General features: G+C 47.9%; 1 protein-coding gene across 3 annotated transcripts in view; it reads left to right on the forward strand.

Moving 5' to 3' along the window:
- The window catches only part of SMARCA4 (SWI/SNF related, matrix associated, actin dependent regulator of chromatin, subfamily a, member 4), a 33,525-nt gene extending 23,841 nt beyond the window's left edge, over positions 1-9,684 (forward strand). Inside the window, exons 23-34 of one of the 3 annotated variants that reach the window (XM_040414970.1) lie at positions 604-650; positions 746-912; positions 1,164-1,327; positions 1,469-1,696; positions 2,182-2,259; positions 5,107-5,325; positions 6,366-6,610; positions 6,687-6,795; positions 6,885-6,986; positions 7,470-7,602; positions 8,000-8,139; positions 9,030-9,684. In XM_040414970.1, the coding sequence (XP_040270904.1) occupies positions 604-650; positions 746-912; positions 1,164-1,327; positions 1,469-1,696; positions 2,182-2,259; positions 5,107-5,325; positions 6,366-6,610; positions 6,687-6,795; positions 6,885-6,986; positions 7,470-7,602; positions 8,000-8,139; positions 9,030-9,062 (1,665 nt within the window). In that variant the 3' untranslated portion in view covers positions 9,063-9,684. Of the gene's footprint in view, positions 1-603; positions 651-745; positions 913-1,163; positions 1,328-1,468; positions 1,757-2,181; positions 2,260-5,106; positions 5,326-6,365; positions 6,611-6,686; positions 6,796-6,884; positions 6,987-7,469; positions 7,603-7,999; positions 8,140-9,029 lie in introns of all 3 variants that reach the window. The other 2 variants (XM_040414968.1, XM_040414969.1) reach the window with 2 other exon arrangements.
- The last annotated feature ends 3,052 nt before the right edge of the window (positions 9,685-12,736 follow it).

The raw sequence follows: 12,736 nt of genomic DNA on the forward strand, positions 1-12,736 counted from the left end.
TTGCCCAATCCTATTCTCCCAGGAGATGAGCTGCCGCCAGAGCTGTCTTGAAACGGCCTTCTCCCCTCTCTCCATTAAATGCACATAGTCAAGTGAGCTGGCTGTCATCTGAGCAATCATTAGGCCAACAGCTATTGAATGTGTATGCCCAACTTAAGTGTGGAGAACCTCTTTAAGCCAAGATCTTCCAATGTTTTATTGTACTAGTACCTGCCGCTGGAAATCTACAGTCTTAGGACTCATGCACATGGTCGTTGCCATACAGTGGGTCCTCAATACACGGACACCGGCCGTGTGCACCCCGCATCATGGATGTGGACCCATTCACTTGAATGGTTCCGCAATCCGGGAGGTGTGGTGCGGAAGAGTGCTCCCGTGGTGTTTCTGTCCGTGCCTCCTTACCGTAAAAAAATAGAACATGTTCTATTTTTTTTACGGTGCGCACGGATCACGGACCCATTCAAGTTGAATGGGTCACGATCTGTCCCGGCCGCCGCACGGATATTGCCCGTGCATGGGACGGCTGCACAACGGCTGTGTGCGTGATGAATTAGTCGGCCAGTAGAGGGCACTTATTTTACAGTGTTTTTTTTTCTTTCCTAGGAGTCCTTTTCTGAACACTTGGGTTTCACAGGAGGCATTGTGCAGGGGTGAGTATCACACGCAATAAGGTTCTGTTGTATTACATAGATCTGGACTATTAGACTTTGAGCCTTTTTTTTTTTTCCTTCATTCTCACTCCTAGGCAGGACCTCTACCGGGCCTCTGGAAAGTTTGAGCTACTTGACCGCATCCTTCCCAAGCTCCGAGCCACCAACCACAAAGTTCTGCTCTTCTGTCAGATGACAACACTCATGACAATCATGGAAGACTACTTTGCTTATCGTGGCTTTAAATACCTCAGATTAGATGGTGCGTGAACCTAAACCAGGCTGTAGCACCGTGACAGGTGGAGGCTGGGGTAACGGATATGTGCAGCTCTTGTACTAAGCCAAAAGTAACCTCTGAATAAGACACGTTACTAATAGTGTATGGACCCTGTGTATGCCCCTCAGCAGGCGGCAGTATTTCTTTGTTGCCCCAGTGCTGCTACATTTGCGTGCAGCCTGTCAGTGTTTTTTTCTCCCATAGGCTACACAGTTTTTTATTTTTACTCCCTTCAGGAACCACGAAAGCAGAAGACCGTGGTATGTTACTGAAGACGTTCAACGAGCCGGGATCAGAATACTTCATCTTTCTGCTCAGTACTCGTGCCGGTGGCTTGGGTCTCAATCTGCAGTCTGCGGACACGGTTATCATATTTGATAGTGACTGGAATCCACATCAGGTAGGAGGCCATGTCTATGGTTACACGATGCAATACATGTGTGTGGCTCCGTCTGGTACCGTCCCCAAGACCATTCTAGAACAAACTGGTTGCCTCTACGCATGACTGTTTATGAATGGCTTATTCCACCTGCTCTTGTAGGATTTGCAGGCCCAGGATCGCGCTCATCGCATTGGACAGCAGAACGAGGTACGTGTGCTGCGCTTGTGCACAGTGAACAGCGTGGAGGAGAAAATTCTGGCGGCAGCCAAGTACAAGCTGAATGTGGACCAGAAAGTCATCCAGGCTGGAATGTTCGACCAGAAATCCTCCAGCCACGAGAGGAAAGCCTTCCTGCAGGCCATCTTGGAGCATGAGGAGCAGGATGAGGTGAGGGGCGGCAAGATGGAATGTGAGCTCCAGGTCACCCCTACGGATGAGAAGGGAATGGTGGGTTTCCCTTTTTTGACAGATTACAGCACCTTCTTCTTTCTATTCTATTTTTCTGAGTGCATACACCGTATGAATTTTGCGGTCAGCAAAAAATACGGGTAACGTCTGTGTTGCATCCGGTTTTTTGTGGACCAACTGTAACGATGCCTAGCCTTGTCTGCAAACGGGCAAGAATAGGACCTGTTCTATCATTTTTGCGGAGCTGTGGAACTGACACACTGTGTGCTGCCCGCATTTTTTGGTGGACCTATTGACATGAATAGGTCCGCATCCAATCTGAAAACAATGAGATTAGGATGCGAACCAAAAATACGGTCATGTTAATAGGGCCTTGGCGTGTTATCGACTTCTTTAGGGTCATGCAGAGTAAAAGGAGGCCCAGTCTTCGTTTTCAGCCACTGTGGTATTCTGTTTGCCGACAGGAGGAAGATGAGGTACCGGATGATGAAACGGTCAATCAGATGATTGCAAGAAGCGAGGAGGAATTTGATTTGTTTATGGTAAGTCATGACATGACAATCGTTAATGCTTCCTATACTCTATATGCTGGATGCATTAGATGAAGGGTGATGTCAGTAGAATGGTGCAGCCAGAGGTCGCAATAACACCTGTACAAGCGTCATAGACGCCTGTTGAGGCCATTTTGCTCCCTGGAAAAAGTCTAAGGCGTACCAATACACCTTAGACTTTTCCCTGCCATTCATCAGCGCAGTGAGCGATGTGACCGGCACAGGCAGCGCAGCGATGCTGCTGCCTGAAACAACCAATTAACAAAGCTCCTTACAGTAAGGAGCCTTAGTTATTGGTCAGTTTGAGCGGTCTGACAGAGCTTATGGAAGGAGGTGCACGATTGTCACTGGCGGGGTAAGTGGCCCTGCTGTGAAATATAGTGGGGGTCCCGGATCTGAGCGCCTTGTTTTACTCTATAATGATGAGTCTGAAGCGCTCAGCCGAGCGCCGTCTCTCCTCCTTGCTGAGTGCGGTACTGAAGACAGCCTCATTAGAAGGTCTAGGGGACCGTCTTCACTACCGCGCTCAGAAGTGAGGAAAAGTGGCTGAACGCTTCAGACTCCTGCTTATAGAATTCGCAGAGGGTCCCGGCGCTGGACACGCCAACAGGAGACGACCAGCAGCAAGCAACACCAACCTCAGACTTGGGTCTGACCGCCAGCTGCAAGACAGCGAGGACACGGGAGGGAGACCCTCAGGGCAGGTCATTCTATTGTCCCGTAGCCAGGAAAATAAAGGAGGAGCAGCAGCTTATAGATGCAGCAGACTGCGATGTGCCTGGTGCGGGGCCCAACACAAGCCTCCTGGCTGATACATAGATGTCATAGCATGACTGACTTACAGATACCCCTACTCTCATTGCCAATGCAAGTCCTGGAGATAGCAGGGGGAGACAAGAGGATGCTGCAAGCACCATGACACAGGAGGCTGCATGAGGGGTAGGGTCAGGTTCACACCTACAGTAATGGCCAAGGAAAAGTATCACTGCCCCACTATATACCGTACACTATTATACAATGTGCACTATAGTCCAGGACACTATCAGTCTATACCAGGCATCCTCAAACTGCGGCCCTCCAGCTGTTGCAAAACTAAAACTCCCAGCATGCCCGAACAGCCTACAGCAGGGAGTTGTGGGAGTTTTACAACAGCTGGAGAGCCGCAGTTTGAGGATGCCTGCTCTATACCGTAGCACTATGTACACTATAACAGTATATACAGTACACAGTCACACTACATCCCACTATGTGCACTACATAAAGTACATTACCACACTGCTACCCTAAGCCTACCACCCTGACCCTGCAGAGCACTGTGCCACCCTAAGCCTACATAGCCTCATACTGTGCCAACCTGACCCTGCAGAGCACTGTGCCACCCTAAGCCTACATAGCCTCATACTGTGCCAACCTGACCCTGCAGAGCACTGTGCTACCCTAATCCTACATAGCCTCATACTGTACCAACCTGACCCTGCAGAGCACTGTGCTACCCTAATCCTACATAGCCTCATACTGTGCCAACCTGACCCTGCAGAGCCCTCTGTGCCACCCTAAGCCTACATAGCCTCATACTGTGCCAACCTGACCCTGCAGAGCCCTCCATGCCACCCTAAGCTTACATAGCCTCATACTGTGCCAACCTGACACTGCAGAGCTCTGTGCCACCCTAAGCCTACATAGCCTCATACTGTGCCAACCTGACCCTGCAGAGCCCTCTGTGCCACCCTAAGCCTACATAGCCTCATACTGTGCCAACCTGACCCTGCAGAGCCCTCCATGCCACCCTAAGCTTACATAGCCTCATACTGTGCCAACCTGACCCTGCAGAGCACTGTGCTACCCTAATCCTACATAGCCTCATACTGTGCCAACCTGACCCTGCAGAGCCCTCTGTGCCACCCTAAGCCTACATAGCATTAGCATGCAATCTGAGACTGCTGCAGTGGGGGAAGCTCTCATGTGCGCGGTGCTTTGTACCAAGTTGCCCCTAAACTCCATTTACGCTGAGTGTATGTGTCCCCAGCTTTAGGTGTTGGAGGAATGACTGTAAGAAGGAGTCTACTGTTCGCATCTATACCGGCAAAAACACTGGTGGCACTGTTTAAGTGGCAGTGGTCTTATGTTTAGTATATGGTGTCAGCTAAATTTAAAATGGTCTAAATTAGCTATTTATGCATGGAAGACAGTACTAGTAATGGTTTCCTTGCATGAATAGCAGCCCCTTAATGTTATGTAGGCCTCCATATTAACAATTTGAATTGCTGTAACTTTTGCATTCCTCATCGGCTAAAATAAAACTCCTCAAAAATGGTAAGAGGGGTCTTTTTACTCTTCCTGAAAAAATATAGCGGGACCTCTGGGTGCAGCTGAGTTCCCATCTCATGAAGGACTGCTATATTGCTTGAATATGCAATCACATTATGTTTGTGGGGTCTGACCTCTAGGCCCCTCGCCAATCTTGAGAATAAAGGGGCTACAGCACTGACCGCGCTTTTCTTCTACAATGGAACCTGACTACTCGCTGTGCAGGGGAATTGCAGCCAGCTGTACTGCACAGCCAAGTGGCTAGGAGTGCCGCTCTGAAGGAACGTAGCGCTGAATCATAGCCGTGGCCCCTTTACTCTCTGCATTATTGGAGGTCCTAGAGGTTGCTAGCAGTAGATCTTCACTTTGACAGGAATACCCCTTTAAATGAAATTTTAGTTACGGCATCATTCTGGGGCTTCTGTCTCATCTTAAAGGGGTTCTCCGTTCTCAGCTATGGCTGGATGAGATGGGACTACCCCATTAACTCTTCTGTAATATTTATGGTTATGTATTTTTTTTTTCCTCTAGAGGATGGATCTAGACAGGCGACGAGAAGAAGCCCGAAATCCAAAACGCAAACCCCGATTAATGGAGGAGGATGAGCTTCCATCCTGGATCATTAAAGACGATGCTGAGGTTGAGCGCCTGACATGTGAAGAGGAGGAGGAGAAAATGTTTGGTCGTGGGTCCCGTAACCGGAAGGAAGTGGACTACAGTGACTCCCTCACAGAGAAGCAGTGGCTGAAGGTTTGTTCTGGGTTGTATGTTTTACAGTGTTTAAAGGGAACCCATCACCGGGATTTTGTGTATAGAGCTGAGGACATGGGCTACTAGATGGCCGCTAGCATATCCGCAATATCCAGTCCCCATAGCTCTGTGTGCTTTTATTGTGTAACAAAAACGATTTGATACATATGGAAATTACCCTGAGATGAGTCCTGTCCCTAAATCATCTCACATACAGGACTCATCTCAGGTTAATTTGCATATGTATCAAATCGTTTTTTTACACAATAAAAGCACACAGAGCTATGGGGACTGGGTATTGCGGATGCGCTAGCTGCCATCTAGCAACCCATGTCCTCAGCTCTATACACAAAATCCCGGTGTCAGGTTCCCTTTAATGCCTAAGCAACATGGTTTACTGAGCACAAGGTGAGTACTGATTAAATGACACTCCTCCTCATAAAAAAACACCGCACCCAGATAGAAATGGATTGCTACAAAACTCGTCCTGCAAAACTGGTCAGACAGATATGTAAATGATTACAGGTTGTGGTCTGGTTAGACACTGGGTCTTGCTATGTCCTTATGACACCATCGACATTTTGCGCAGTTGACAGACTTTGAGGGGGACATCATTGGACTGAGAGGAGCAGGATGGCCGTTTTGATGAATTTCCCTCCTCCTTGGCCTCTCTGTTAGGTGGTGGTGGGAGTAGTGATTAAGTGAGGGTATACGCACATGGCAAGCAGGCTGCGGACGGCCCAGTCAGACCCCCGGTAGAGAGGATCGTTTGATTTACTGGTCATTACACCCCTTTCTGCACCTGGACCTTTTCCAGGAACTTGGCAGAAGGAAATTGGTGCATGGTGCTATTACGTGTCCTGCCATTGACAGCCAGCCACCTTTTTGGGCTTTATTTGCAGTGTTTTTGTGAACGAGAAATCTTCCATTTATCGTCATTACAGTCACACACATGAAGTTTCATTCCATTCCAGCAACTCCTTCTTGAGCAAATATTTGCCGCTTCATTTGTCCGTAACGTAGTCACTTATTTTCCGCAGGCCATTGAGGAAGGTACGTTGGAGGAGATTGAGGAAGAGGTACGTCAGAAGAAGACCACCCGTAAGCGGAAACGAGATGTGGACCCCGGGACCTCAACTTCCATTATACGACACAAGGAGAAGGAGGATGATGGCAGGAAGAAAAAGAGAGGACGACCTCCGGCAGAAAAGTTGTCCCCCAATCCTCCCAACCTGACCAAGAAAATGAAGAAAATCGTAGATGCAGTCATCAAATATAAGGACAGGTGAGGACTTTATCCTCTTCAACTTTACTAGGGTATATCAAGAAATCTAGCCGACCTAATGCCTTTCGCCTTTTAGTGGCAGTGGACGCCAGCTGAGTGAAGTTTTCATCCAGCTTCCATCCCGTAAAGAACTCCCAGAGTATTACGAGCTGATCCGGAAGCCGGTGGACTTCAGAAAGATCAAGGTCAGCATTAGAGCCCCCTGGTCACTGTGGTGTTTTTTGTTTCCCCCCTTGCCAGCAGATGAATATAATCCAGATGTTTGTTTTTTCAGGAGAGGATCCGGAATCACAAGTACCGCAGTCTGAATGATCTGGAGAAGGATGTTATGCTGCTCTGTCAGAACGCACAGACCTTCAACCTGGAGGGGTCTCTGGTGAGTTGCTCTCTCTCAGCCTTGCTGTGTAACCCCCTAATGACGAGGCCTATTTAAAGGGTTGGCCCGTCTCAGCCTTTCATGGCTGGGAGGGAAATATCCGCAGGAAGCGTCGGGCAGGGAGGTGGAGTTAATGAAAACGGCCGAGCAGCCGATACTCGGCTGTCTCCGTAACTGCCATAACCTGGGAGCTGGTGATGCGTAAACCAATCTAATGTCTGTCAGTAATTCCTGAACCTTATACTACAGCAGAACCCCCCAATGTTTCACTCATTGAGAACCCCTTTAACTTCTTCATTCTTCTGTGCAAGCCCCAGCTAAGCAGTACTATGTTCTAATGTGCATAGCCCTCATTTACTGCTTTTTAATATGTCTTCAGGCCTCACGAGGTGTTCTGGGGGGGGTCTGCTGGCCCTTTAAGTACTGTCCATACGAACCTCGGGGTCTTTGCTTTGTCTCATATTGATCCTATCTGTTTTGCAGATCTATGAAGACTCCATCGTGCTGCAGTCAGTCTTCACAAGTGTTAGGCAGAAGATTGAGAAAGAAGAGGAGAGTGAGGGGGATGAGAGTGAGGAAGATGAGGAGGCAGAGGAGGAAGGGTCAGAATCTGAGTGTAAGTGCCCTGTTCCTAAAGTTTACTTTAGGCTGCAGACAATGAACACAGCTGTTATTGGAGTGCTGCCCTCTGGTGGTGAATGTTAACTGTCTAAGTTATACATTTGTCTGTGCAGTATCATAGTGATGATCCTGAGGCATGGAAAATGTGCACGTGACCTGACCTCTGGACCATGCTTCCCATACAGTGCCACCATTCTTCAGGCCATTAAAGGGCTTGTCTCATGCTGCCGTGGCTGGGAAACAACATAGCACTCTGTACTAGAGTAGCCTGCTTAGAGCACCACCTGGTGGCCAGAGATGAGTTTATTTCTGCTTGGCCACGGCAAAATGAGAACCCCTTTAAGTTAATGTTTATATGCAGTAATGTATGTCGCCCATCTCCTGTCACACAGCTCGCTCAGTCAAGGTGAAAATTAAACTGGGACGTAAGGAGAAGATGCAGGAGCGTATGAAGGGGCGCAGGCGCACCAGCCGAGGTTGCAGGGCCAAGCCTGTAGTCAGCGATGATGACAGTGAAGAGGACCAAGAAGAGGTGAGCGCGGCTGGCGTACAGAAGGGATGACTTTCCCAGAAGTCATCTAGAAAGGGGTTTGCTGGATTGTTCTAGATTTATTCATCACTTTTGAAAATTGAGTACAGTATAGATGAAATAAAAAAAATAAATAAAAAAAACCGCAAGAGTGATTGCAGAATTGTAAATGCAGCTCTGGAGCATAAGGATATAGTTACATGAATGTCTGGAATTGTCTCATTTATCTGAATAGGACTTGCGTAAATAGAGCTGTGTGTTTTTAATGCCAAAACAACCCCATTCAGATAAATGGAGCTGACCCGCCACCAGGTGGCGTTTGAGCTTACTGCTGTATTTTGGAGCGCACTGTAGAATTTCTATGCCTCTAGGCTCCCCCTAGTGGGGAGATGGGTTTTATTTACTTCAATACTACAGATGTTATTTGGAGTTGTCAGAACATGATGATCTATTGTTAGATTACAGCGCAGCGTTGTGCCTATTTGGTCTAAAGCATAAAGGGGGGTTGTCCAGGATTGGCTTTCTTTCCACAGTAGTGAGGTATTGCTACTCCGATCCGTTCATGTCAGATCTACAATACCAGTTTACAACCCACGGACTGTGGAGAAGCCATGGTTTTCTAAATCCTCGACAACACCTTTTAGTCCACAAATCGTGGATCCCGGCCATGTGCATAACCCTCGTGGGATAACTGACAAGAATAAGACCTGTTCTAACTTGTCCCGAGCACAACCACTGAACGTGGTCCTCTCCCCATTCACAGTGATGGTTACGGGGTGTCTGCCTCGCTAATCAGATCAGCCTGGAAAACCCCTTTAATGCTCCACACTTTTCTTTTTCTTTTTTTTTTTCTTAATACAAAAAAATACTTTATTTTTTTTCCCTCTTTGCAGGACCGCTCTGGAAGCGGCACCGAAGAAGACTGATACCGAACATTCCAACTTATCGCTCATGTCTCATTCCACTGCGTGCCACCTGAACGCCTATTCCGCCACCTCCCCCCTTCACCCTCTTCTCTTTCCGTAGGACGCTAACGGGTAGCCTGAAATGTAGTGAACTGTACAAAAATAAAATTCTTCCATATTTATATAAGTGTAGGGAAGTGTCCGCCTGTAGCATCTTCTAAAAGCATTAACTATCTGGCCGCGCCACTAGGCCTCTCAGGATAGGTTAAGAGGAATCTGACTTTTAATTATATATAAATATATATATTTTTTTTTTTATTATGGCAGTACTGTTTGAGTTACAGTATGGGAATCACTGTAGTGTCAGCCGTGGATGCATGCAGGTAGCAATCCACTCATTAGTACTGTATTTTACAAAAAAACAGGTCAAAATAAAAGCCGCGTCCCCCTCCCCCCTTCTCGCACTGCACAGGGAGGGGCCCGGCAGTGGTAGCTGTATGTATGTGTGTCAGTGTCACTGGATTTCAAACAGTTATAAATTAAAACCAGATGAAATACCTCGCCCAGTTTGACTTGTATCTTTCTGTACACATTTCCTTTTTTTTTATGTCTTGGGACAAAATTTAAATAAAATGATGAAGTCTTCGTAAAGAGCGGAGATGCGGAGCCGTCTGTCTTCATTCTGGTATAAGAGGAGGAGGGGAGTGAAGACGTGAGCAGTGCATGGCACTGTGGGCACACTATTCAGATCACATGCATTTGTTTCTGCGGAAAAAACACGATGTAATACAGTACCAGCAAAACGAAAAGATCTGACAAATTTCATGTACACGTTTCTTTCATCTTCCATGTGGAAATTGACCTGACGTGGATTTTATGGCGGCGTTGGGCTACTTTCGCACTTGTGGCAGAGGGGTCCCGCAAGCAGTTCCGTTGCTGGAACTGCCTGCCGGATCAGGCAATCTGCATGCAAACGGACAGCATTGTAGACGGATCCGGATCAGTCTCACGCATGCATTGCAGGAACGGATCCGTCTCTCCGTTTGTCATACGGACAGATGGATCCGTTTTTATTTTCACACATTTTTACCGTGGGCATTGCGGTATTTTTAATGCCGGATTCGCCACTAATACATTTCAATGTAAATGAATGATCCGGCATTCTGGCAACTGATCCGGAATTTTGGACGAAGATAATACCACAGAATGCTGCAGTATTTCCTCCGTCCAAAACGCCGTTCAGTGACTGAACTGAAGACATCTGCTGCATCCTGAACGGATTTCTCTCCATTCAGAATACATTAGGATAAAACTGATCAGTTTTTTGACGGTATTGCGCTCCTGTGACGGAACTCAATACCGGAAAACAAAACCGCTAGTGTGAAAGTACCCTAACTATTACACCTAGAGGCTCAGCTCTCAAACTGCCACGTCCTCTGCGCTTTGATTGACTGCACCGGCAGTGAAAACTAGGGATGAGCGAATAGACTTCGGATGAAACATCCGAAGTCGATTCGCATAAAACTTCGTTCTAATACTGTATGGAGCAGGAGCTCCGTACAGTATTAGAATGTATTGGCTCCGATGAGCTGAAATTGCTTTGCGAAAGCAATTTCGGCTCATCGGAGCCAATACATTCTAATACTGTACGGAGCTCCTGCTCCATACACTATTAGAACGAAGTTTTATGCGAATCGACTTTGGATGTTTCATCCGAAGTCTATTCGCTCATCCCTAGTTTTCACTGCTGGTGCAGTCAATCAAAGCGCAGAGGACGTGGCAGTTTGAGAGCTGAGCCTCTAGGTGTAATGACAACGCCCCTGTTTCTCCTAGAGGCTCATTTGCCTATATTAAACATCACTTTTCTCAGCAATGTCGACACATATGAACATGGTACCCACACAGATGCCTTCAGCTACCAAGTGCACATGTAACAGGTCAGCCAGTGTCATGGGTAAGAATCTGCTGACAGATGCCCTTTAATAAACAGGAAAAACGCACAAAGACCGCTATAAATAGTGCTGTTTTACAGTGCACAAATCTGCACCATGTCTGGGTGAATTCACACAGGGCAGATTTGTTGCTCAAATTTCTTCAACTAAAAATCCATTCCATACACCTGAATAAGGCTCCATTCACACGTCCGTGATGTGTTGCGCACCCCTATAGAAAAACCTATTCATGTCCGCAAGCTGCGGACAAGAATAGGACATGTTCTATCTTTTGCGGACCTGAAGATCGGGGCCGCGCTCCGCGGATGCTGACAGCACACTGTGTGCTGTCCGCATACATTCCGTCCCCATAGAAAATGAATGGGTCCGCACCCGTTCCGCAAAATTGTGGAACAGATGCGGACCCATTTGCGGACGTGTGAATGGAGCCTTAGGTGGTTTCTGCAGGAAGCTCATGGCTTCCTGCAAGCCCTGCTTAAATGATGAATGCAACAGATTTGCTGCATGTGAGTTCACTCCTACATGGCTTTACTTCATTGTTGAACAGAAGGTGTGTATCTAAGTTCTGCCCCTGAAGGCTCCCGCCGGCTACTACAGGCCTAGGCTTTTTTGGCCTATAATGCCCAACCCCCCTTCTCCCCATCGCTATCTGGGCCGATGGTAATTTGCTTCCAATCTACCCCACTGACAAATTGAGCCCCTGACCTCGCAGCCTACTCCATAATGTGCACTCTGTTTGTGCCCACTCCTTCCAGCTGACCGGAAGTGCCCCCCGATCGCCTTGCCACACTAATCGAGCCCCCGGCTTTTGCAGCCTGCTAGGCCACAGCCTTTGGGCCATTCCCTGTAAGTGGGATCTCCACTTTTTCCTGCCAGGATGCCTTCCCTGGGGGTGGAATTTCATCTTTTTCCCAGGGCTTCAGTGAGGGGGCAGTTCCTTTTTTCTTCCTCTCGCTCCATCTGCAGCTTGAGGCCTCATAATCTTCTTGGGGGACCTGGATACAGCCTGCCTTCTCTAGTCTCCTTCCTGGTAGAACAGTATCATTCCTTCCTCTTCCTGCCGCCCCCCTCTGTTCCTACGGCTAGCTACTATTCTCTGCAGTTTTCAGTGATCTATCATGCCATGTCCATACCTTGGCCCAGCATCTGCCCCAATCCATTACGCCTGTACCAAGTGTGATCTCTAATTCCCCCGCGGTCAGCTAGACCCCCTTGTTCCCTGCGTGCCATGTGCCCAGACCACCAGCAGCTCCACCACCACCTGAGCAGTTGAACCCCGACCCCATCCTGACTGAGTGGAACCGGAATGGGCCCATAACTTGTCTTTAGCCGTGGCCACCTATCTAAAGTCTCTCAGTCTACCCTCACCCTAATGGGTCGGCTGGTTGATCAAACACCACCCGCACAACTAACCCTCTCGTCAGGTGACCAACCCAGAGGCAGACTCCACCTTTGCCAGAAGTCCATTCGGACGTCTCCTTTCAAGTTGAGATTTTGTCCGAAGGAGAACTACTGGATTCTGATTCGGATCTTGACCCAGAGCAATCCTCTAAGATTGTCTCTATGTTGGACAGCTTAGTTGCAGCAATTCGCAACACTTTTCTGGTCCAGGATGACTTCCCCTCGACCAGCCACCAGAATGTGTCTGTTCCCAAGGCCTCTTGCACACGACCGTATGGCTTTTGCAGTATTCAGAGGTCTGCAAAAAATACGGATGACGTCTGTGTGCATTCTGTTTTTTGT

The sequence above is a fragment of the Bufo bufo genome, chromosome 1 (assembly GCF_905171765.1).
Source record: "Bufo bufo chromosome 1, aBufBuf1.1, whole genome shotgun sequence".
Taxonomy (NCBI): Eukaryota; Metazoa; Chordata; class Amphibia; order Anura; family Bufonidae; genus Bufo; species Bufo bufo.